Raw genomic sequence first — 27,810 nt, forward strand, 5'->3', positions numbered from 1 at the left:
GTACATCCCCGTACATCTCCGTATTTCAAGTTTCCCGTATTCTTACACGTATATTAATGATATACGGAATTCCGTACACTTCCGTATATCCATGTCTTTTTCGCAGTGCAAATGGACAAAGTGGCAACTATATGCTCACCCTTCGGGGAGCATAAAAACATTTCACATTACCTGTTGTTTTGATAATTGCTCAAGTTCTTGTATCAGTGGTGTTAGGATAGGATCAAGATGTCCCATGATATCATTGTATGGTAATACAGATAACACCTGTCCTATACATGACATAATACGTATATTTTCACGTGACTGAAATACAAAACAAACTTTTATATTTTCATGTGACTGCAAAGCAAACAAAACATGTATATTTTCATGTGACCTTAAAACAAATGAAACATATATATTTTCCTGTTGTTGTCAACTTGCCATTTGGAATTCTCTGTTTTTGATGGCAAAACATAACCACCTGGCAGTGAGTGAATAGATATAAGGTAACATTATTGCTCTTCCACCATGCTATTCCCTGCAATTACCCTTGGGGCTGGGGGCTCCAGGGTAACACAGACTGGTACATATAACAAAATGTTTGAATAGTAAACTGTTTTAAACTGTACATTTTGAGGGAGGAAACCTAATAATTGCAAGAGCATTATTATATGTTATATGTTACATAATTATTATTAAATAATTACCAAATCATGTATTCACACAAAATCACACAGGTTTCAAACTTTTTTTACAAGGTGTTTATAAATAAACATACCTTCAGATTTCCTCTTTCCAATGCAGCCTGAAACACAAATAAACAAATTTACATTCATTCTCAAGCTTGAGTGGATTTTGTTAAGCAGGACAGGCCTCCCAAAATGTGACCTGGCCCCAAGTTTATAAATCAATTTTCTGAGCTCTGTCTCAAATCTCAAGATTTTAATTGTTTAGTTAACATTTTTTGTTGGTTTATGACCAATCATATACTTGAAATCTGAGACTGAGCTAGAAAATTTCTTTTTTACCAAGTAAAATCAAAGAGATACAAATTTAATTTATGTCCTACATCATATAATATATATACAGGTTTGTATAAAATGTAAAACATACAATGTACCTCTAAATTTTATGCAATTCAAGCACCAGTTCAAAAGTTTTTCAACCAAGATTACAAGGTAATTACCCAACATGAAATTTATAGATATAATTACTATCATTTTTGTCACAGACTCAAACTCACTAAACAAAGACACAAGGTGACCTGACAGCAGAGTTAATTCCTCTCCTACATATGGGTGCTCTCTCGGCTGCTCTTGATTTTCTCGCATTACTTCTTTTCTGACTGGAGCTTAAAAATGACATGAACCAAGTTTTTCAAATAAATATAAACCGCAGACTGTAACAGTAAAACACGTACCTGGCAGGCCTGTAGTATCTGTGGCACATATGGCTGAATGTGTTCTAAAGTCTCCCTAGTAACATCTTTAAGGGCCATGGTTGCTGCCATGGCAACCTCAGGATTACTGAGGCCCTGGAGTAATAATGGTATTGCACATGGTAACGATTGTGGGTGGCAATTCATCCATTCACCAAATGACCCTGAAGAAGTATCAGTGTAATTTTTTTACATTAAAGATCCTGAATGAGATAAATGACCCTATCAAGTTGATAAATGGTAAGTTTGTGGAACAGATTCAGGAGTTTGTGTATAAGCTCATAGCATAATACATAATCAAAGTAACATAGATTCTGTATGAACTACATTTGTTAAACAGACCAGATGGAAACCTAAAAGAACACGCAAGACAGCAAAATTGAAAATGTCATAGCTTTAGTTTTAAATGAAAACTGTTCATAGACAAAAGAATAATCCACAGATGTAAGGTACCATTGTTAAAAATATCTCCCAAAAATTAAGAATAAGTTTCTTTAAAAAGCAGCAATGGATTTAATTGTATAACCTACCCAACATGTATAAAACTGTAGAGATGAATTTCACATTGGTAAATGGTAGTTTAGGCAAGAGTTCTAGTACAGATGGTAGATATATTCCTTCCTCCAAGTCAACACTCTCTGCTACCGAGTTAAACAGGAAAAATATTGCCTCCATCAACTGAAATGATAATTTCTGTGCAATATAATTTTGGACATAGCTATTAAACTATCATCAACCTCCATGTCAAATTATCACAAAAATTAATAAATATAAGATTCAGGGAACCAGCATAATGCTTAGTGATATGAGATTCAGGGAACTAGTATAATGCTAAATGGTATCAATAAAATCTATTATTCTGTCATGAGTAAAAATTGTTTAAATTAGTATTTAAAATCAATCATCGTAATTTTCATTATCATCACATTGATGTCATCATTATTATCATCATAAGGAACAGCATCATCATCCTCACAATCATCAATATCATCACCGTCGGACAATTTTAGACAAAATTATCACACATATTTTACTATCAAAATTAAAAAAACCCTGATCATTCAAAACTTTCTTTCTTATTATCAAGTTTTTTTTTCAATAGTGAAACTAAAGATTGAATAATTCTGTTTTATACAGAAGAAGTTATTTCTTACCTCCCAGCGTACATTGAGTTCCTTGTCAGTTTTAACTAGACTTGCAAGAGCATTACACAGGTATCCTAGCAACGGTTCTCGTAGTATACTGTACGCATACATCTAAAAAATATGAATATCAAGAGTCACTATTTAAGTTGAATCTTTCAAGAAAGAAATTTCTTTAATAACTAAAACACATAAAAACCTCAACCAGTTAAAACGGGTAAAGATAATGATCAACAGTAATTCCAGATACAGATCTATGTAAAACCCTTTTTTCCTCCAAAGAAAAATGTGAATCAATTGCATGTAATCATGTTACTGAAAATGCTCTAAAATGTAATCTGTTTCGCTGGAAAATCAAGGACAAAATAATTAATTTAGATGCATATTCTAATCAAAATTCCATACCATTGTATCGCCTATATCTTGTCTGTAACATCTAAATTGCTCTTTCTCTTCTGTAACAGGCAAAAAGTCAAAGGTCAAAGGCAATGAAATAACAAAGGTCATTTGATTCAATAGACGCCAAAATAATCATTTTCATCAAATATTGATGTCTTAAAAAGTCACACTCCTGCAAATTAGATTTATTTTCTAATATATCATATTTAAATGAATTCAGTTCTCATTTATAAGTTCATATATATATAAGTTACAGGAAAGTAGTTTTCCAATATTATAGTGTCATACCTGCAGACCAGGTTTCATAAACTTCTTCTGTTGGGAACTGTACTTTGATAAGAAGGTTTTCTATTAGGCCAAGATATACTGGCTGGAACATGGGCAATAATAGTTGGTACTTGTCACTATCCAAATCTTGTAAATTGTCCTGAAATTGTTCAAAACTAGTATGACAAGTAAATCTACCAATGATGACAGGAAAATTAAATGTATGAATAACAAATATGTATCAGAATGGCTATGCAGAATAGTAAGGTAGTATGAATTACACCACATGCAGGCCATAATTGCCAGAAAGTATATACTAGAAGGTGGGGTAATACAACTTACCTGAAGTATATACCAGAAGGTGAAGGTCATACTACTGCACGTTTCATCTACTGGGTAATGTCCTGGAATACTTGAACAACTCTGTAAATAGACATTATTAACATGTGAAAATGAAAACAATCCAGCAAATTTGATACAGTTATTCTAGAAATATTATGGAAAGGAAAAACTAAAGACTTTAATCAGTATGATGGGCAAACATATTCAAAATTTTTTCATTAAAAAATATTTGTACCATTTTCTTTACTTTATAGTGCATGTAGTTCTGAGTAAGTTTTGAAAGCAGATTCATGTACACTTGTAAACACCTTACTTGCCTTTATATGTTAACATAAACAACAGAATGGTATCAAATTTGTAAGCCATTTCAAAATTATAGCCCTGAAGACAAATTTCTGTATTTTTCCATCAGTTAAGGGGCTATATCTTTTTCAAACATTTGGCAGGTCCAAGTTATTTTACAGCATTTACAAGAAATCCTACCAGAACTAGGCTTATAAGCTTCTGTATATCAGATTTTTTGTTTTCATCATCCCCACTTGCACTGTCTATGATTAGTTTTGTATGGTTCTCTGCCAATGACACAACAATCTGTGTTATACCATGACAAGTATCCTGAAAAACAAAAAACAGTGACACAGTCAATTTATAGTAAGAATGGTTCTCCATATGAAATATCAATACTGGCTTAAGTATATGAATGAATGCTGAGGTTTTAAGATACAGAATTAGTTAATTCAACATTTTTTCTCAAAGATTATGAATAAATTACAATCAAATTCATAAAAAATTCCACATACAAACTATTATACCGAATAAATGAACAAACTATTATACCGAATAAATGAATATATACACAAATGAATATATAACTAGAAATGCGTCCTTGGACCAGTTACCATAAAATTCCTTTGTTTTGCCAGTCTACATGATGGACAGTGTGATAGACAAGGGCAAATCTAAATGCCCCAAGGGCATTTAATCAGCCTTTAATAATCCAAATGCATTTCTACAGTTGCTATTTCTATTGCAAACATGTCGACTCTGAATCTATGACTTATTGAGGTATTTCTATAGCAAACTGGGTGGACTTTAATCAATATGAAAACATATTTGACAAAATAACATACACAATAAGCGCTTAAATTCAGTAAATAGTTTTGTTTGGAAAAGATAATTAATCAGTCTTCTATTGCTTTTTATAAACCAGTGAACTTCTTCACTAAACCTTAAAATCAGATGGCTTGAGTGAAGTTGAAGGTTTTGAACATGAAACTTGGGAGGGGGTGGGGAATTTAAGTAATGGACATATCAATTTTAGTTAAGAATAGTGGCTCAAACTGAAATCTAACACTGCATCATCCACTTGTGTATTTCATATTTCATTGGTTAAATAAAGAAGTATAATGGTAGAAGACAGTAGTTCAGCAATATAGAATCTACTACATGCACTGCATTAAAAGTAGTCTTGCTAAAAATAGTGCATATCCAACTTTTATCATGATGCATAAACAATTTTAAACATCATCATGTCAACCACAATACATCATGTTTATGTGCAGTATCATTTTTTTATATGATAACAACAAGCCAACAAACATATCAACATACCATATCATGGTCATTTGTGGCTGAATTGAGCATTCCTTGTAACTGTAAGACCAAGGGAAGCAACTTCTGTATGGTATATGGAAATCTGTAACACAGTAAAAAAAGAACTTGTAATTTGTGTGCAATAATGCTCACTGTATATAAGTACAAGAGTACTAAACATGTATATACTATTTTATTCCATCTATTACATACTCAACAAAGTCACTAAAAATCATTTTATAGATAATAAAGAAAAAATGGTCAAATAAAAAAATTACATTCTACTATAATTCTTGTTTTTAATTTATGTTGTTATTCTCACATATACTAAATTATGAAGAATTTCAATAGACAAAACATGTGTTTTTGTCACAATTACAAAACAGAAACAATAGCTGTCGATCAGACAGTGCCCTCGCCTATTCTCAGTGCTTGATAATAAAACAAGAGCCTCGATAATAATATGCAGAAATCAACAAATAGGATGATTTCAATCAAAATACTCTAAATGGTTATGTGTCTTAGAATGGCCAAGCTAACAAGGTTTAACAGGGGCGGCAAAATCAATTACCCGTTTTGTTCATGTTGTCCTGCAGCCTGTACGGACAAGTGGAAATTTTCAAGAATTTACTATACAAATATCATACGGACAAGTTGAGAAAGGCTTTAGATAATAATGGACAAGTAAGTCATAATCAAATTTTGCCGGCTATGCACTTGCAGACAGTTGTAAAATTTGTAAAGTATAAATAAAACAATTGAAAAAACTGAACCTGTGAGAATCTGGATGTGAGAAGACTTTAACGAGAGTGTCTACAGCAGAATCGTACAGATGTGGACTGTTGAGGCTTTGGAAAACCTGTATAATTATCTGTTCAGCTTCGTTCATTGGAATACCAAAATCCACCCAGCTCCCAAAACATTTGAGTGCATGCTCGTACACATCACTTGGTGAGTTCGGGCTCATCAAGTTAGTCAGTAAGGCTAAAACTAGAAATAAACTTATCTATCTATGAGCAGTGTACATAAATTACCAAACAGAGGTTAAAATATGCAAAAATAGCCCTTAATGTGTTAGTCACGTAGGAATATTGTGATAAATACTGCAAAATCAGTCATTTATCACACATAAAATGTTAATAATTATACTTAAATCTTTAATATTTTCACTTTTCTTAAAAGTTGTGTACATATTTTCTCAAGTTTAATTTTCTTGAAACATGTTGGCTTATCTAGAGGCATGCAGCTTTACATATATTAACCATATCATTTTTATAAAAGTCTCTTGGACTACAACTTGTCTTGAAATTGACCGATAAAAAATTTAATTAATCTTATCTTTGCTAAACTTATTAAATGCTTTGAATTTAGAACTGTGAAGTATTTTTTGTAGGGCCGGGAATTATATTCGAATATTCGAAACACTACCGAATATTCGAACATTGAAAAACGCATACGAAGATTCGAACTTTTTTTTGTTTTGTTATTTCTTTCAAATTTCAATTAAGATTGTAAATTAAACCATTGACATTTACTTGACCAGGTGTTGACACGTTTGTATGACGGGTGTCAGGGATTATCGCCAATTAACTGTGAAAACTTTGGGGTCTAGTTGATCAAAAGGGCACCCGTTTTACAGTTTGCAATTTACCTGTTAAACAGTTTAGAATGTATTTTTCCAATTTTAATAATCTTATTTATTGTTTTCTGTCCTATAATCTTTCCGATTCATCAATAATTGTCTTAAATTTTGTGAAGAAGAATAAATCGGCACGCATTTTTCGGCGGTTACGAAAGCATGGGAAGTGTCTATATTCCGTCAGAATATATTTATACTGTAGATATTACACTCCGTGTGATATTTACTGCGTTATAGCTAAATTTATTTTAAGAATATTTTAAACCTTATTTAAAGTTATAAATAAATAAAAAAATATTTAATACAAGTTAAGTTTCAATATAATTATTTGTTATTGGGTCTAAGAGGCTACGATAATTCATATTACTGTCAATCAAGTCACGTGAGTTACCTCCTGTTAATAAGACAAATAGGATTTACTGAGCAAAAGGCAATCAAATTATGAATTTATTTCAAATTGTAAATATATATGTCGATTTACAATACATAAACATTTTTTAAAAACTTTGACGTAGTTACAAAGGTATTTTGAATCGTCGATTATTACAAGCATATTAAAGAAGTATAGTATCCGACGCAATCAATTGAGGATATTCAATTGCGGATATGTATACGACAAAGAGAAATATTGGAACAAATGTTGTAAAAAAAGAATATTCGAATTTATTACATGTTTTGCAGTAGATTACTGAATTATAACGGTTAATTATATTCTGATAATTTCACAGTAATGATTACCAAATATAATTTCACAGTAGCCGAACTATATTTGGCGTAAAAATAAAATATTTATCATTAATGAATGTTTTTTTTTTTGTAGTCAATCATAATAAAAAATGTACGTGATAACTGTAGTTCGTAAATATTTACGAACGTTGTGCTGAAAAACATCTAAAATCTAAAAATAATCATGGAATTATATTTTGCTTCAACATTGTGACGTCATTATTTGATGACGTCATGAATATAAGAGCATGACGTTACGCGGCAAAAATCAGTAAAATGGTGTAAAAATCGTTAAAAAATCATAATATAAACAGAAAATTTGTTTGTTTTACATGTAAGATCAAATAATATTTCACTCGTGAACCCCAGCTATTATATTTTCACTCGTGGCTACGCCACTCGTGGAAAATATTGCATCTGGTGTTCACTCGGTGAAATATTTTTCGATCTTACACTGAAACAAACAAATATCCTCTATATATTCGACTATGGAAAACGATTATTTGAACATCAATTTCCTCATTCGTTCCCAGCCCTAATTTTTTGTGAAAATAAATAAAAACCTACTTACTTTTGGTCATATTTTGTGTAAGTTCAAAGCGCAGTTCTGATCTTCTGCTATTGGTCAGGTTCATACTATAAAACTATAAAATAAAACAACTTTATTAAAATCATCATAAAACCAATACTATTTGCAGACTAGGATGGTAACTTTATAATATATAATCTAAATTTGCCAAATCAACAATGTTACAGTTGAATCAAAATATCCCAGCATGCTTTGCTTGATAAAGACATTAAAACCTGTATACTGTCAGGTTTAAAGGGAATGAATGTAGATTTAACCGTAAGCCCAAAATACATGTACATGTATTTAAGTAGGCAAAACAAGATAAAAAAATTCCTGCAGGTAAAGTATCAAAACATACCTCTTCTGGAAGGACAGTGAAGATTTCTAGCAAAACATTACATCTCTGTGTGGACTGAAATATATTATTGTAAACACTTCTGTATAGGTCACATAACTTCATTTAACCCTGAACATGCTGAATATTAAATGGACTTGTCCCACTTGCACATTTGGAACTGTCCGGGAGATTAATGTGAATATTAAAGTTTATCAGCCAACAGTATAGAGCCTGGTCAGATTGCATGGAGGTGCAGGCTGGCCTGGCTCTATACTGGTGAAATATTTGTTATGAATGAATAATATTGAAAACATTTTAAATATTAGCTCATTCGCAAATATACATTGCAACAATACCTATGTGTATACTACAGAGCGAGTGCATGTGAAATCCTAATGTTAAACCAGATGTAAAGCAAAAGAACAACTGAAAATACTTTAATCCTCATTCTAATCACAAAGCTACACAACACAATTGGCACGAGACAATATTCTTGATACACATTTACTGGCCAACAGTGTTTGTGTGGCTGAAACGGTTTTCCGAAAACTGTTAATCAAACTGCTGGTGCTGCTATGTGATTCCAGTCATTCTAAGTACATTGTAATAACTTGATCAAAATTTTCTTATTAACTAAGATTTGTTAAATATTGTGACTGCCATATTAAACATATACTTAGCCAACATATATTTGTTATCCTTACTTACATTAAGAGGGGATGAGTCATCTTGGAACATAATGATGAGGGAGTCAACTGGGTTGGACCATGTTTGAGGCATGGAGTGGAGGGCTAATGATGATAACTGAAATAGAAAAATATCATACTTAAATAGTCATATATCTTACTGAAATAGGCAAATATCAAACTAAAAATAGGCAAATACCATATAAGTACTTATTTCTGCGGGCTTAATATTCTGCGATTTTTGTTAAAATAAGGGGTTTTAAATAGGCAAATATCAAACTAAAAATAGGCAAATAAACTGAAATATGCAAATATCATCCTAAAATAGTCAAATATTATACTGAAATAGGCAAATATCAAACTAAAAATAGGCAAATATATTGAAATATACAAATACTGAAATAGGCAAATATACTGATATATGCAAATATCATCCTGAAATATGCAAATATCGTCCTGAAATAGGCAAATATCATACTGAAATAGGCAAATATCATCCTAAAATAGGCAAATATCATCCTGAAATAGTCAAATATCATACTGAAATAGGCAAGGCAAATACCATACTGAAATCATCATATATCTTACTAAAATAGGCATCTACCACACCAAAACAGACAAAAACACAATGAAATAGACAAACATCATATTAAAATAGACAATGATCATATCAAAATAGACAAACATCATACTGAAAAAGACATGGTATTTATATACTTTACTGAAATTGGTATGATTTATGTCATATTGAAATAGACATTAAAAATAATAAAATAATCATACATTCTACTGAAATAGACATATATCATACCAAAATAATGATCTGCTAGTATTAAACTTAAATAAAGATAAGTATATCATACATCACTGGGCATACATAATTCTGTTATAAATGTATTATTACAACATACAATGTAACATGATAACACCTTCTTTTATCACTTCACTTTAGTTCAGTACAACAGTTTAACCTTTATTTCAACTAAAATCTGGGCTTTTCCAGCTTTAAATGTTCACTATTATAAAATGTTTAATGCACCACTACTTACTGGCAACACATAGTCTGGTAAGGATAAAGTTTTGGTCCGGTCGCAGAGTTTACAATTTGCTCAAGGATGCGGCTTCGTAGAGATTCAAACTGGTCAGCTGGTATTTCATTCCTGAAAATGTAACATATGCCTTCTTAATGACTAATATTTTGTTGTGTTTTACATCACACCAACATAATAAAGGCCATTTTATCATTTAAGTGCAGTATCCGGTGAACTCTCAATAAATTACATCAAGAGTTCACCGGTTACTGCACTAAGGTGATGATTTGCTGGATGTCTAGCTTTACTGGTGCTGGAAAACCTCAGGTGCCCCTCTGTGCTTATTTCTGACAAGAGTGGGCAAACTTATAGAATCAGAGACTTTCCTTACTAGGTTGAAAGCATCCATGAAAGAATCCAAAGTCCTTTGCAAAATTTGAATCAATTACTAAAGCATTATTTAACACAATTTGAATCAATTATTAAAGCATTATTTAACACATGTTTGCATTTCCTAAAAAAGAAAAAATATTTGTCATTTCTGAGGCTTAAAGCTGCATGCCTAAAGATAAGTCAATAAATATCAAGGAAATCAACTTTTAGAAAAATGTACATAGATTTTAAGAAAAGTAAAAATATTCACAATTCAAGTAATTATTTACATGTTATATGCAATGAATGACTGATTTTGCAGTAATTATCACCATATTTCTACTGGGTGACTAATGCAGGGTTAAGAGTTTTTTTTGCATATTTTTACTGTTATTTGGGAATTTTGATTGCAATGTGTAAATTACTTTTATGTTCACTTGACAATATTTCACTTCTTGATACAGTTTCAAAATTTTCATGAAAATTGGCATGAATCTGAGGTATGCTGCTTTAATGGGTCTTTGACTCAGGTAAGCAAGTTATCATTAACTCAGCTAAGCAAGTTTTCATTAACTTAGCTAAGCAAGTTTTCATTAACTCAGCTAAGCAAGTTATCATTGCTAGACTAAAGTTCTCAATACTGTCAAAACATATGTGTACACTCAAACTAATTGTATAAATTGACAGTTTGGTGCAAAATATTTGTAACTTTTTCTTCATGTCAAACAAGTTACACTTCTACAGCTCTCAATCCCCCCAATATTATAAGAGGATATATGTCATGTGTTCTTACCAGTATCTGCTTATCTTAACATGTAAACAGCTGGCACCAAAATACTGCACCTGTAGGCCCTGGAAATATTAAATATTATAAGAATGGAAAAATATCAGATCTCCAGAAAATATAAAATATAAGAGCTTTAGAAAAGATAATACTACAGGAAATATAAAGTATAAGCTCTCCAGAAAATATATCCAATAAAATATCAGTCTCCAGAATATATACAATGTTACATACATGTATCAAATCATCAGAAGATGTAAATATAAGATCTCAAGAAAACATACAATGTAAAATATAATATGTGGTGACACCAGAACTGCCATGGAGAATATAATGAAATATAACACCAGCATACTGTCTTTTCATTAAATTTCCTTGGCGTGAAATTTTGACACACTGAACAAACAGTAATTTTGCCATGCCTTAAATTCACATATTTTCAATAATAAAAATAAAAAATTCCAACATTCAAATTCAAACCTATGTTTTAAGATTCTTTATCAGTGAAACAAAAGAAAGTTAGAAGCTTAAATCACAAAACTTAAAATATCAAATACAAACAAAGAAACATATGAGCCGTGTCATGACAAAACAACATAATGGGTTTGCGACCAGCATGGATCCAGACCAGCCTGCGCATCCGCGCAGTCTGATCAGGATCCATGCTGTTCGCTATCAGTTTCTTCACTTGTAATAGAGTTGATAAGCGAACAGCATGGATCCTGATCAGACTGCGCAGGCTGGTCTGGATCCATGCTGGTCGCAAACCAATTATGTTGGTTTTGTCATGACACGGCTCATATATAAATCCTACAAACATGACAGACTACTACTGATTTTCCTTATAGTCTGCTGATTTTTCACTATATTTCTGGTATCAGTGTTTGCCTTACGGACCAAACTTTCAAGACAAAATAAATAGTTCAATATAATTGATTTCATTACAAATTTACCTTATCTGGCACTAGTAGTTGCCAGCAGAATGACCATGCTGCTGGTGAGACTTGAGCTGCTGTCAACCACTGGTGAACTTCCTGCTGTACTGCAGCGTTACAATAAAAGTTGTTTACTGCCTACAAGTATGATAGATCAAAGATTAGAATTTATCATTGATAACAATGCAATGCACACATGTTTAACATCATAACCTTGAAATCTGTGAACATAATCTATTAAAGTTGCATTTCTCCCTGTAGTAATCAAATTGACAACAACAACTGTTATTTCAAGTTCTGTCATGTCAAAAAACTTCAGTGGAGTCCTTTTAATTTGTTTCAAAATGAAATGCAAAAATGAATGTCAATTAAAAAATCAACTGACAGAAGTTAATATCCACAAAAAAAATGCTGGTTATCAAACACAACAGAGGTGACTGAGAGGTATATAATATGTTTGTTTGAGCCCTTCTTTCCTCACATTCATGCCCATTTTTTTTTATTTATCATCATTTCTGGTTTGTCAAGGAAACAGGCATAAGAGCAGTAACTGTTCAACACTTTCATCACAATCAAGCTAAAATAAATGTCAAAATTAATCGGAAATATACCTTTTCCACATTTTCAGCTGTGAATTCTGTTCCCATACTAGCCATAGCCATTGTTTGACTATCAACAATTGTTATGCCTCAATCTTCTTTTAAGAACACATACTGTTAGAAACCAACCTGTCAAAGCAAATAATCACCACACTTATCTTCAAAGTAGAAGCAATTATATTGATAATTCCCCTCATGTTTAAGTTGTTCTTTGTCCTTTTCAAATGTGTTGAATTTTGAGTGTGTCTGTGAGAACAAGCCTGGCTATAGTCAGAACCATTCAAGAATTTGCTGGTTCCCATATTCAAAGCACACCTCATTTGAAGATGGTAAAGCTGTGGGCCACATTTGAATTTGGACTGTAAGGCATTTGTAGCTCACACCCCATCTCCATATTCAGCATATAAATACAGTCAGTGTAGGCAATCTGAACCACATTATGAAAAGCATTATTTTTTGCAATATTTTGGAGTGCTTTAGTTTGTAACATTCATTCCTATGTCATAATCTAAAATTAACAGGTGTTTTTTTTCTTTTCTAAACATCACAGAATTGCCACACTGCCTACCAAAGTTTTCTTTACATCAAATACTGATGAAGAAAAAATAGAAATCAACATGCAAAAAAATCAAATTAATTATTTCAAAACATTAGACAAAGTTTAATCAGTGTCTACTGAAAAAGTCATTTGAAAATATTAAAGCCTTCATTTAAAACAAAGGTTATCTAATTGTGACGATTGTTCTCTTCTGCCTAGATTCTTAAATGATATTTAGTGGTTTGATTACCTAAATTGTCGCAAAGTTAAATTGTAAACTAATATGTTATCTGTCTTGTGTTTAAAAGTAGAGTTTTATCTTTTATAAATTAATACATAAAAATTAAACGATTAGATTTAACAACTTATTCGTAGCAATTATTTGATATAACAGGCATATTTTTATTATTTCTAAAATATCAGAACAATTTGTCCTTAAAATCATTCGAACTCAATGCCATTTGTTCCAATATTCAACCCATTATCAATATCTCTATGATGCTTGATTTCTCCAACTTCAGTAAACGATCTTTAAATATAACTACATTATTGAGTATAAATAGAGCTCAAAGCTGCGGACAGTCAGTCTCTGCCCAGCTGCCAAAGTGTCAACATCACAGAAATAATTAATTAATATTTTAAATTACTTACTTGGAATCTTGCACTATTTTACGAAATATATCAATTGCACAAATTTAACACTGCGTTAGGTGTAATTGTTATTACTAAAGTATTGAAAACTCAATATCCAAGTGGTTTTCTATATATTAAATAGCCTAATAGTGTCACCTCAATTTTTATATAAAGTTCATGTGAAGCATATCAACTATAAAGGCATGTTCCTGTTATAAACAATAGTTAATTAAACTTGATTCCAAAGTTTGAATAAATCATTTGTAACCAATCAACTGGCAAAGTAGCAAGAAAAATTATATATATAACAGCTAGTCCGTGCACGTTACATAATTTCTAAACAACTTGTCATTCCAGTAGTTCTGGATCAATCAAAACATATATTTCCTTACACACAAGTGCATTTATTGGCAACTTATTTACATTGTAAATTAAATTTTTAACTGAGCTATCCGATTACTAGTCTAGTTCTGCACCAATTAGTCCATATTTATCGCTTATGAGCGTTCATGCAAAATATGTTCCAGTTAGATACAAGTGTACGAAAATGCCTTCCATTAATTGTAAGGTATATAATAGGTCAATAACCAAAATAGACGCAAAATATACCTTTTGACAACAGCTGATTTGCTGAACGGGCACCGGCTGAAAATCGTGTGTATAAGCAAATTAATATCTCTTCCGTATTATCCATATTTAGAGCATGAACCACTAAATAAGGGATTGTTAATACGAGACCACTAAATTTGAATATTGCCAGGTAGGTAAATACATATCTGTATAGGCCATAGGCCAGTATGTCTAAATATCGAGATAAAAACCTCAAATTTGATTGAATGTAACGATTTTTAATGTAGAAAAACGTCATTTTTCCGATGTTACTAAAATGATAACATCGGGAAAATGACGGTATATATATAGATGGATACCGAAAATAAGCTATTTTCGCGAAAATAAGATATCGCTACGAAAATAAGATTTATTTTTGAAATAATGCATTTATCTAATTAAATAATTATGTAAGTTATATATTTATGCATTCCTTGGGTGATTTTACAGCAAATTAAAATTTCAGAACCAAAAAAATATCTAAAAAAGTACAGTTTGAGCCGAAAATACATACGTACGAATATAGCTCAAATCGCCGTGTGAGCGAAAATAAGATCGGGTCTGCGAAAATAAGATTTATTTTTTAATATTATGCATTAAAATGCATTTTTGTTGTTATTAAATGATTTGTATGAATAAAATTATAAAAAATGAAATATTTTGTAATGAAATATTAAACGTTTGTTCGGTAAATATGGTAAATATCCCAAATAGTATAGAAAGAAGGCATGCGAAAATAACCCAAGATGGCGACTACGAATATAAGATCATAACTTATAAAATTGTATTAATTGCAAAAGTAAATTTTCTCTTATAAAACAAGAAAAGCTAGTCACTGTGGAGTGAGAAACCATCAAAATAAAAGCAAGAATTAACTAGTGCGAAAAAAACCCACCAGAAACAACTACTACAAGAATAAGATCTACTGTATATAGAATATATACAAAAAGAAAATCTATACAATACTCTACGAAAATAAGATCTGTAAGAATGAACATTATGTACATACGAAAAAAAGGTTATACGAAAATAAGACCTCTTAGTAAATAATACCTGTATGAAAATAATATATGTATGAAAATACTTATACTTGCACGAAAATAAGATCCAATTGAAAATCATGATGATTTATACGAAAACAAGATCTGTAAACAATTAAAACCTGTATGAATTGATATTTGTACGAAAACAAGATCTAATTGAAAATATGATTTTTGTCAAAATAAGATATATATACGAAGATGAGATACGTTAAAAAAAATACCTGCATGAAAATACTATATGTACGAAAATAAGATCCTATTGAAAATGTGATCTATACGAAAATATGATCTGTATAAAAATTACTGTATGAATTGATATATCTGCACGAAAATAAGATCTGTATGAAAATAATTTTTTCAACTAAGATTTTTTACAAATATTTTTATAAGGCCTGTGAATATGAAATACGAAAATAAAACAAATGTATTTGTAAGAACATAATATCTGTGTTAGAATGATACGAAAAAAAGATCAAAATCTATAAACAATAAGATATCTAGCTATATGAAAATAAAATATCAATATGGAAATGATTTATACCAAAATAAAAGATAATTTAAAATTCGTGTAATATAAAAATAATATCTACATTTAGTAAAAGATCAGTATATAACTTTATTGCTTTAGTGCTTTAATTAGATAATGCACGGACAAGATCTTTTTATTTGAGAGAAGGAAAAAATTATACAACGTATAACACGTGCACATGGCTATCGGCAGCAATCAATGCGCTAATACGATGATTGGATTATTGGATTTTCGCACTTATCGTAATTGACACACACTTATTAAAGCCCATCATTAAAGGTGTTTATTGGCGATTTATCACAGTCACCATATCAAAATATAGATATCTTATTTTTTTTACAGATTTTTGTTATCATACAGATATATTTATACACAGATCTTATTTTCGTTAAAGATTTTATTTTATAAAGACAGTCATTTTCATATAGAGTCGTTTTTCACATCATTCTGATCCAGATATTATTATCATATAAATATTATTTTCGAGTAAATCTTATTCCTATACACACATTATTTTCGTACAGATGTTATTTTCGTACAGATCTTATTTTCGTATAAATCTTATTCGAAAACAGACATTATGTTCATACATATCTTATTTTCGTATTGATCTTATATTCGTGGTATTATTTTCTTACAGATCTTATTTTTTTCGTATAGATCACATTTCCTATAGGATCTTATTTTCGTATATATAGTATTTTCATACAGGTAGTATTTTTTACATATCTTATATTCATATGTATCTTTTTTTTGTAAGGATATTATTTTCATTTCACAGATCTTACATTTGTAAAAATCGAATACAGACATTATTTTCATACAGATCTTATTTTCGTATAAATTTATTTTCAATAGAATCTTATTTTCGTACATATAGTATTTCCATACAGGTTTTATTTTCAAATAAATATCAATTCATTCAGGTTTTAATTGGACCTTATTTACTAATAGATCTTATTTTCGTAACCTTATTTTCGTATTAACATTATTTTCATACAGCTTTTATTTCCTTACAGATCTTATTTTCGTAGAGTACTGTTTAGATGTTATTTTCGTACAGTACATATTCTTATATAGATTTAGATCTTATTTTCGTAGTCGTTGTTTCAGGTTATTTTTGCACTTGTTCTTTCTTTTATTTTGATACTTTTTCACCACAAACATTTCTTATCTTATAAGAGAACATTTAATTCTTAAAATTTATTTGCAAAATCATTAAAAATAAAGTTAATACTATTTTTTAATATAAGTTATGAACCATGTAAATCTTATATTGCCTATATTTTCGTAGACGCAATTTTGGTTATATGTTCATGAATGCGTTCTTTCTATACTAAATTTGAAATATTTTCCCAAGGATTTATATGTACCATATTTGCCGCACAGACGTCTTATTTTTCATAACAAAACATTTCAATCTTTATTATTTCATTCATACAAATCATTTGATAACACCAAAAAATACGTTTAAATACATTATATCAAAAATAAATCTTATTTTCGTAGACCCGATCTTATTTTCGCTTTACACGGCAATTTGAGCTATTTTCATACGATGGTATTTTGGGCTCAAACTTCACATTTAAATTTTTTTTTTTGGTTCTGAAATTTATTATTTCATTCAAACAAATCAATTATTAACAGCAAAAATACGTTTTAAATACATTATATCAAATATAAATCTTATTTTCGTAGACCCGATCTTATTTTCGCTTTACACGGCAATTTGAGCTATTTTCGTGAGAGTATTTTCGGCTCAAACTTCACTTTTTAAAATATTTTTTTTGTTCTGAAATTTTAATTTGCTGTAAAATCATTCAATGAATGCATAAGTATATTATTACATAATTATTCAAACAGATAAATGCACTATTTCAAAAATAAATCTTATTTTCGTAGCCGCGATCTTATTTTCGCGAAAATAGCTTATTTTCGGTATCCATCTATACCCGGAAAATGACGTTTTTAGAATAGAGACATCTACTCACGTTAAAAATCGTTACATTCAATTAAATTTGAGTACTAAAAACCTCTCAAAAAGGGTCTTTATCCCGAAACCAAGTGCCTATGGTATAGGCAGGGTTCGTACCGCTCCATTCGGCTTTAGTCAGAACATCTGCAGCTTGTCCGCTTCGGTTATCATTTTTTACCGATGCCCTGTGCCTCTCAGTAGCTTGTACGTAACGAGGGGAAGACAGCTAGAGAGAGTAGACGTTATCATGGTTATACAACAATCTTTGACCTAGTCAGCTTGAAAGCCTTGGAATATTGGGCTCATTTTACAGACTTTAGACTAACATCGTCCATCAATAATTCTTGATCCCTCGAGACTGTGTGTAGAGCTGTGTACGTATCTGTTGATAACAAAGAAACACGTCGTTGTCGTTGTTCTATATGGATCTATATTAAATTAGTTATGGGACTTAAAAAATTATCTACGTTTTCCTGTCTGTGAAATAACGTTAAGTTGAAAAATTACTAGTCATAAATAACTTTTTTTCTGTCTAAATCAAATGCATAATGATAAATTTAGGCAGGTACGTATATTAATGTTAATATACGTACCTGATTTAGGTGACAAAAAAAACCGACAATGAAAATCAACTGTCAAAAACGAGTGTATATATGAATATATATGAGTCTAAACTCGCCACCAGTTGCCCATATGGACGAGTCCTCCAGATGATGTTTTGTCATTATAGATTTTTATGGAAAGTGCAAGATTCTAGAAGCTTTTACGTCCTTTAACGTGCCAGGTGTTTAAGCACTCATACACGGGACCTCCCAGAAAGACTGTTTCAGTAATTTAAGTTGGCCAGTCCGGTAATCGAACCCACAATTTCGAGATTGCAAGCCTTACGACATAACCAAGCTATACGAATTGGCAAAAACGAGTAAATACACTCTACTATGGAATGCCGGTAGGGACATGCCAATTTGCTTATTTGCCAATTGCTGAATTGCTTATTTGCTAATTGCCGATTTGCTTATTTGCCAATGGCTGATAGGCTTAACGACAAATTTGCTTTTTTGCCAATTGCTGAATTATTAATTTGCTTATTTGTTAACCGCTGGTTTACGTATTTGCTTATTTGCCAATTGCTAATTTGCTTTTTTGCAATAGAAATAGTTTACACTGTGCCGGAAGTATATGGAAAATCTGACTACAGACAACCAGTTGAGTCAGATCTGTTAACTTTTACCAACAGTATTCTTGTAAATTCAGTGTTTTTCCAAGAATACTGTTGGTCAATGAATTTAGTTGCAGTGATGCCTGCGCAGATATATGTCTACAACTGATGGCTGACATGTCCTTGAGAACACAGACGCTTGGGGGTCAGATCCCGTACCCCAACGTGATACGTGCCCCTGTAAACACTCTATTTAAAATATTTTAATATTTAAACACGAATTGGACATCGTTAAAACTGGTTTTCAAGCAATTTTTACATATACCGGTATGAAAAAATACCATATACCACCAAGTCTCAATAAAGTACTTAATGGTTTTATCGTTGTAACAGATGTCCAATTCGTATTTAAATAAATATTAAAATAGTTTTGATATAGTGTTTACAGACGCGTATCACGTTAGGGGCAGGATCTGACCCGCCAGCATCTGTGCTTGAGAATGCCTTATAATGTGTTGCAGCTATAGATCTGTTTGTGCAGCTTAAGTCAGAGATTGATGGCATAATAAACACTTGATTAGTCATATATAAGTGAAAATTATTGGGTAAAGATTGAAAATAAAAGAACTTGAAAACAAAACTATTTCTTATTTTATGGCATATAAAATGTCGTTATTCTCAGCAGATTTGTCACAGAGGGCCTCATTTTAGTGGTACGAACACATAGTATCACGAATGATACATTTGGTGCATGCTTAACACGGGTGTTTGTCTTTGCACTTAAGCAATAGGCTTCGTTTTTAGCTCTGTAAGATTTTGAGATCACTTATGTCTGTGTGTGCATCAACATTTTGCTTTGGTTCAATGTTTTTGAAATTTGGTCACACTTTTCCATTTCTTCATGTTGTACATTTTACATGCTATCAGGTGACCATGACCATGATCATGACCTAGGGTATAATTAGTCCTATAAATATGACGTCGCTTTGAGATATTTTGACCGACAAAAACTATAACAAGCCTGTAACGTCTAATATATTGGACTAGGGTATAATGGACAAAGCCTCTTTGAATATTGTGTATGCATACTGCCTATTTAATGCTTATGTGAAGTAACATTTAGATATAAGCAATAGTAACAGAGATATGACAGAAAAACAAAGGCTTCTTAGTACAATACATTGGTGACCTTGACATTCAGTATATAACGGGCACAGCTTCTTTATGTACTTTGTATGCATGCTTGTAACGCAAAGTTTATGCAAAGTTGCAGTAAGATGCATATGAATCACCAAAAGTAACAGAGATATGACAGAAAAACAAGTTACCAAGAAAACCAATGCATTGGTGGGTAGAATAGCATCCCTATTCTCTGAATAGTGGAGCTAAAACTGAAACTCAAGATAATAAAAAAAAAACTACTTTCTGAAACTGAATTTATTTTTTCGAAACTGATTAAAATGTATCCATCTGTCTTTCTACCTATATTCTAGGTAATGATGGATTGATTATAATTGTCACAAGTTATAATATATATCACCGAATTCATGTTTGTTTGAGATTGACTTATTTGACCAATTGAATAGTGATTTCCGAAAATATAGCGAGATAGGATATGTGTACTGTACAGGGGATTTTAACTCTAGAACAGGTGAAAGATCAGACTTGATTGAAGATTTGAACATAAACAGATTCATAGCGGTTCCTGCATTAGATGACTCTTTAAGTGAATTACCTTTAAGGCATAATGATGATAAAACTGTAAATTCGTTCGGCAACCAATTATTAACATTTTGTAAGGAAAATTGTATACAAATAGTCAATGGTAGACTAGAATCGGGAAAGTGTACTTTCCATGCAAAATATAGAAATAAGTGTACGCAGAGTACAGTTGACTATGTATTAACACATTATAGTAATTTTTCAAGCTTAGACAAATTTTTCATTCATGATATGACAGAGTTTTCTGATCATTGTCCTGTAGTGTTTACGTTAAGTTATTGTAGTAGTTTTATTATTGTGTCAGAATTATCAGATGTTAAAAAACTCGTATGGAATACTGATGATAAAGGAGAATTTTTGAATGCATTAGAATCACACAGATCGAAGTTTGATGATATATTTAATAGGCCATTAGATAGTGTGATTGATATAAATGATTGTACCGAGGACCTATCTAATATTATTACTGATATTTCATTTAAAAGTTTTGGTAAGAAATCTTTTAAAAAGAGGCCTCAAAGAAAGAAATGTCTATGGTTCAACGTTGAATGCAGACAAGCCAAGTCTAATTTTTATAACTGTAAAAGAGCCTTTTCTGTAAATAAATGTGAAAGAACTAAATTTTTGTTCCTTCAAAGCAGAAGTGATTATATTAAAGTAAAAAATCAAGCAAAAAATAAATTTTATAAAAAAGAAAGGCAACAATTGTCTGAAATGAGCCGTAAAACGCCTAGAAAATTTTGGACATATATAAATAAATTTAAAAGTAAGCTAAATGTTTCGAATGATATAAAGGCAGAAGACTTTGTAAATCATTTTTCTAATATGTCGAGTAACGCTGAGTCGCCTCTTTTAGATAGTGATCAAAACGAAGGGCGTAGTATACCGGTAATTATAGAAGAACTTGATCGGGTTATAACGACAGAAGAAATTTTAAAGGCTGTTATGTCTATGAATAGAAATAAAAGCCCTGATATATATGATATTGTAGCAGATTTTTTCATTGATGCTAAGGAATTTATAAGTCCCTATTTATGTAAGCTATTTAATAGAATATTAGATACAGGTATATATCCGGAAATGTGGACAAAAGGTGCCATAGTACCGATTTATAAAAAAGGTGATAAACTTGATCCTGCGAATTATAGGGGTATAACATTAGTTAATATTATGGGTAAGATCTTTTCATTAGTTTTAAGAAACAGAATAAACAGTTGGTGCGAATCTCAAAACGTGTTTAATGATAGTCAATTTGGTTTTCGACAGGGACGGTCAACCACTGATGCAATTTTTATACTTCATTCTTTTATCAAAAAAATCTTAAACAAAAATGAAAAATTGTATTGTATATTTATAGATTACGAAAAAGCATTTGATGCAGTCAATAGTATGGAAGCCCTGGAGGGACATTTGAAATTAATATTTAAAACTTAAAACTTATTATTTAAAATTTAATTCTTGATATTTGAAATTTAATTTTTAATATTTAATACTTAAATCTTATTATTAAAATGGACGCGGGAAACAATTCCCATGACAGATTAATGGCACAAGAAGCGGCAGCGAGAATACGAGTTGCGAAGGAAGTAAAGTAAGTTGGACTTCATATACAAGAAAAACTGCTTTGAACCACACTAGGACATGCACACGCACTTAATTTTATGTCGATGACTGGCTTGGGCGGGTTTATCTATTTATTTGTTTTTGCAAAACAGATTGTAGGTGTTAAAGGTCAGAATTGGGCTTAATAGAACATAAAAGAACTTGGTACAATTGTTCACCGCCATGACAAGGTGTGCCGTAAGTAAGACCAATGCTCAAAGGTCAAAGTCACATTTAGCGGTCTTTTTATACCTACATTGACTAGTCCATTTTTGATGCTGTACTAAAATAAGCATTACAATCAAGTAGGCTGGACATGCTGCCCTTGGAGGTTTAGGTAATAGTAAATCTTGAATAAAAAAGCTTTGATTTTAAGACGAGTGTTTAGGGCCACTATCATCTTATTAGTATGATCGATCATTGATTTGCATAGGGAATTTATATTACCAGTCTTATAGGTTGTAGTAGTGTGCTTTTAAATGCCTGCAGTTTGCAAAAACCTTGCCACAGGTTTGGTAAACAAAACTGGGGTCCCCCTGGGCTCCTTGCCATTGGTTCTTTTTGCTGGGTCATGTGGGGGTTGCGTTCATTGAACGCCGCCTTTCCTTGTTGATCTTGTTTATCATATTTTAGATGCAGAAAAAAGGGACTTTCCCTACATCTAGCAGATTATATTCTCGAAACATAAAGTTTGTGCTCAATGAAAGTAAAATGATAAATAAATACAATGTCAAAGAAGTATCTATGTTGAAAGAAACCTCATTTTACCACAATTTATCAATTTAAAGGCGTTCTGAAATAAATTGCAACAACCCATTAATTGTACAGCAACAACTCTACATAGATTATTGACTGGTTTACAGTACTGCAACATACATTTAAACAGCTGATTTTATCGGTAATGATTGGGAATGTATAGCTGAAACTTTTAATTTAAGTTATAATATTTTCAAAGATTCTATTATTTATGTTGTTTGACATCAGTTATAAGGTATGTCCCTCTAAGGCCAAAATTGTATGAAACTGGTTCTTAATAAAACCTCTAATATATTTTAGGCAACTGCTGTGAAGAAAGACAGAGGACAAAGCATTGCATATAAAATGAAAATGGAATTGTAGAACTACCGAGATGGAAAGTACAGCGTTGATACTAAGTTAAAGGTGGATGAGCACGAGTGATGTATAACAGTATTACACATTTGGGGAACGTCTGGCAGTAGAAAGAATCAGAAATCAAGCGCTTAGTTACTATTCACGGGCGGAGAAAGTAACATGGACAGTGTGGAGGACAACGACTTCTCATTGGCTTAAACATCAGGACAAGTGATTGACAGTTATACTGGTGTAGACCAAAATCCATGCATTTTTTTACAGAGTATTTTTAGAGCTTACAGTTTTTATGCGTCACAGTGCCATGAGATAAATGAAGAAGGAAACAAAAAAAATATGATAAATGGAGTCCCTGTAGAAAAGGGCGACAGAACTATTTACATAAAGTACAGCAAAATTAAGCACTCATTATATTCTGAAGAACAATCTGAAGTATTTGCCAATCAATATCGCGGTGCTTTAATGCGTCTGGGAGTCCAGAAAAAAGAAAATTCATGAATATGATCCGTTTGAAGAAAGATGGGTATGTGGTTTCTAGAATGGAAGAAAAGAACACAGTCTTCCTAGAAAGAGATGAAAACGTTTATATTTGTCCAGAAGCTTCATCGCAGCAACATTTTGTATCGAATGTGTTTAAACAAATATTTGGTTTTTAAATTGATGATAGTAATTGTATGGTACTTGGTTTATCACAATTGTTCATAATAATAATTACATTCATATAAAACTATTTGATAAACGGAAATTTATTTTGCAGTGGTATCAATCGTTGTTCTGTTTTCGTGTGAAATTGTATGCAACAGGCATAAATACCGTAGCCCTCTGATAATTAGAAGCATACAAACTAATTTACACTTATATATTATGATGTGATTTTGATTATTATTATAATGTTTGCTTCTTAAACACTTTAATCAATGTAAAAGGTTAGTTTTTTTGTACCTGCCGAATGCTCAAAGCACATTTGTGGCATATGTTTATTTTTAGTGACAGTTCTTGTTCTATTTAGTTGAAAAATAATAGTTTTGTTGAGTTTGCCTAGTTCAGCCTACAGTTCTCATCCACATGGCTAAACTTGCTAAGTTTGTTAACTTCACCTGAAAACAGGAATCGTGTTATGAATACCCTTTTATTTTTATGTTGTATGCTGTAGGTAGTTATCCCTAATTGTTATTAATTGGAAGTTGAGACTGAAGCAATTGTAGATACCTTTGATTTTGTACTTTGATTAGTCACTGTAATTAAAGAGTAAAAGTTGTTACACTGACTTTGCTGCCTTATTTTTTAAAGAGGACTGTAATTATACTTTTCAACAAACAACTATAGCCTATTAATACGAAACAATATTATCATCTATACTTTTCTTGCTGCCATTTGACTTAAAATAGCGGTGCATAACTGAATGGTTTGCCTCCTGACTGCACAGTAAAATCAAAGAAAACGCATAATGGTCGTGGGAAATTAAGGGACATTTTCTATTTGATGGAAACAGTTAATTTGCGTTACTTTGGCAACAGTAGGATAAGGGATGATACCAAAGATGTCAAAAGACTGTACTACTATTTCTATCGCGGAACATCTTGCCAGATATCAATTTCTTGTAACCAACTGTTTTTAAAAAATGTCGAAAATGATGGGGTTTCTTGTCATTGTTTATTTCAGCTATTTTAGCTCACAAGAGTTAGATTTTTTACAATAAACGCAAAATAAACAAAATATAGTTTGTTTAAAAGCTTGGATCAAACAGTAGTATACAAAAGTTTGTTTGCCAGTTTATTTAAAACAACATTTTAGATGCATAACTCTTTGCATTTAAAACTGATCAGAAATGAAAATAAGATTTATCTTGATTCCTTTTTAGCTCAGCTCAAAGGTGAGCTTCTGTCATTGCCCGCTGTTTGTCGTCTGTTGGTGTGTTTCTCAACATTTCCCTTGTGAACACAATATAGGTCACATTTTGTATCCCATCTTTATCAAAATTGTTCAGAATGTTTATCTAATTGATTTTCTAGGTCAATGTTAAATCTTGGTTATCTGGGGTCATAAACTAGGTCACTAGTTCAAATCAAAGAAAAACATAGAGAACACTTTATATGCTGTATTTTCAACTTGAACAACTTAAAAGTTTATGAGAATATCTGTCAGTCGAGTTTGAATCTCGGTCATATGGCGTTAAAAGGTCAAAGCAAAGAAAAACATTTTGAGCACTACAGGTCTTTTTTTCAGTTGGAACAACTTGTAACTTTAACATAGATCATATATGTAGGTCAAAGTTGAAACTTGGTCTTTTATGGTTAAAAAGTCCTAAAGTTTTACCCCTTCTGGAGAACATTTGGCAAATTTTTAGTACTGCCTACTTAGAGCTCATAGGGTATATATTGTAATTTCCTATAAACAGTTTACTAAGATTTCTAGTAATGTTTACTCTAAGTCAGATTTGTCATGCAATCATCAATGTAGAATCAGAATGTTTCACGAGAGGTCTCGTCTTTAAGTCCTTTTATTATTTTTTTTCCGTTTGATTTATGACCTGTTCTAACAATAAGTAACGCGAACTCGAGATCGGCCTAGAAATTTTAACTAGCAGTTTAACATAAAAAACACATACTTCGGAAAACCATGAACATCAATGTTTATTCATTAAAAAGTATATATATTATTGTCTAATGTTCAATAATCTGGATTTTTTTTCATATTCAATATCCTACAAATCAACATTAACACCATACTCAGTAGAACCTGATAGTTCTAGCACATTAAACAGCATTTTATTTCTGGTCTTCCAGTACAAATGTCTACATGTTTCTGTGGTCATACATTGCGTATACAATGCCATAAAATCCCGCTTGAAGAACATCTGTTACATAAAATCGCAAGCATTGTGCATGAATAGGGTTTGACGTATCGATTCGTCCTCGAGCTCTCAAATCCTTCAACGTATTCATCCACCTTGGTACAATAAGAAGTCTCCGCTAAACTGCAATTATTTTTCTATTTCTTGTGGAGTATACATGACACGGTGACGCCCTGAATTATTACAACGGAGTATCCTCTTAAACTGACGAAGACCAAGACGTATGTTGTGGCGACAAAGGAGAAGTCACACAATTTCTGCGTCAATTTTCAGATGGCAATAGGGATGACACAACTGTTGACACAGGAGTCACTTTCAATAAAACGATAAGGCAAACATCAACGGGATCTCCATGTTTATGACCTTAAAAGAAAAAGAAATAAATGAAATCTAGCGTTATAAAAACAAAGGGCTGGGGCTGTAAACATGTAATATTATTATCTACCACCAACAAGTAACATTTTCGTTAGACCTGACTACCAGGTATATTTCTGTCAGTTTTAACGCTTCAACCAGAACAAAATGTATTGATAAACTTTCTCAACCGCTGCTTTTGACACCATGTAATCAATAAAATGTAAAGCGGCACCGTATCTGGCGTCTTTGATAAAACTAACATATCTTAATCGTTTCAACTGTTAGCATGAAAAATATAACAATCGAGATATAATAGTTCACGGAATGTTTATTGTATATATAAGAAATGGCAATTACCTGTAAGCAGCTACAACGAATTTGCCAGTTTTTCTTCGTGCAAGAGTCCCATGAGACCGTTGAATTCAAATACCCGCGTCTTATGTATTCTGATCTTAATTTTTAAGTATTAAGAATTAGTTTTTAAATATTAAGAACTAAATTTTAAATATTAAGAATTAAATAATAAGTTTTAAGTTTTAAATATTAATTTCAAATGTCCCTCCAGGGCTTCCATACAATAGAGACTTACTTTGGATGAAACTGATAGATTGCGGTATAAGTTGTAAAATTTTAAATATTATAAAGTCAATATATGCATCTGTACAATCTTGTCTAAAAGTGAATACAAAATTGACTGATTTTTTCGATGTAACCATTGGCTTAAAACAAGGAGAACCATTATCACCATTGCTTTTTATTCTATTTATAAATGATATTGAACAGTGTATTGATATTGAACAAATGTCAACAAAAGATATTGAATTGTTATCTAA

At 31.4% G+C, this 27,810-nt stretch overlaps 1 protein-coding gene and 1 long non-coding RNA gene across 2 annotated transcripts; both read right to left on the minus strand.

The window, feature by feature from the left end:
- Positions 1–171: 171 nt before the first annotated feature.
- On the minus strand, positions 172–14,672 carry LOC132740552 (importin-13-like; the record flags this gene model as incomplete). Its single annotated transcript, XM_060728474.1, has 20 exons — positions 14,627–14,672; positions 12,859–12,975; positions 12,266–12,385; positions 11,322–11,380; positions 10,175–10,285; positions 9,667–9,691; positions 9,148–9,243; positions 8,461–8,514; positions 8,103–8,175; positions 5,940–6,156; positions 5,185–5,269; positions 4,057–4,188; positions 3,574–3,654; positions 3,253–3,391; positions 2,971–3,020; positions 2,578–2,679; positions 1,954–2,101; positions 1,406–1,587; positions 764–790; positions 172–306 (listed from the first exon to the last, which is right to left on the minus strand). Coding segments are annotated over exons 2-20 (1,887 nt in total), but the record flags the coding sequence as incomplete, so codon positions are not given.
- Positions 14,673–26,381: 11,709 nt separating this feature from the next.
- On the minus strand, positions 26,382–27,541 carry LOC132740553 (uncharacterized). The gene is made up of 2 exons (XR_009627175.1): positions 27,335–27,541; positions 26,382–26,983 (listed from the first exon to the last, which is right to left on the minus strand). It is a non-coding gene; the product is annotated as an uncharacterized LOC132740553 (long non-coding RNA).
- Positions 27,542–27,810: the final 269 nt, after the last annotated feature.

Source organism: Ruditapes philippinarum, unplaced genomic scaffold (assembly GCF_026571515.1).
Source record: "Ruditapes philippinarum isolate M1 unplaced genomic scaffold, ASM2657151v2 ctg11413_1_1_1_1, whole genome shotgun sequence".
In the NCBI taxonomy this organism is placed as follows: Eukaryota; Metazoa; Mollusca; class Bivalvia; order Venerida; family Veneridae; genus Ruditapes; species Ruditapes philippinarum.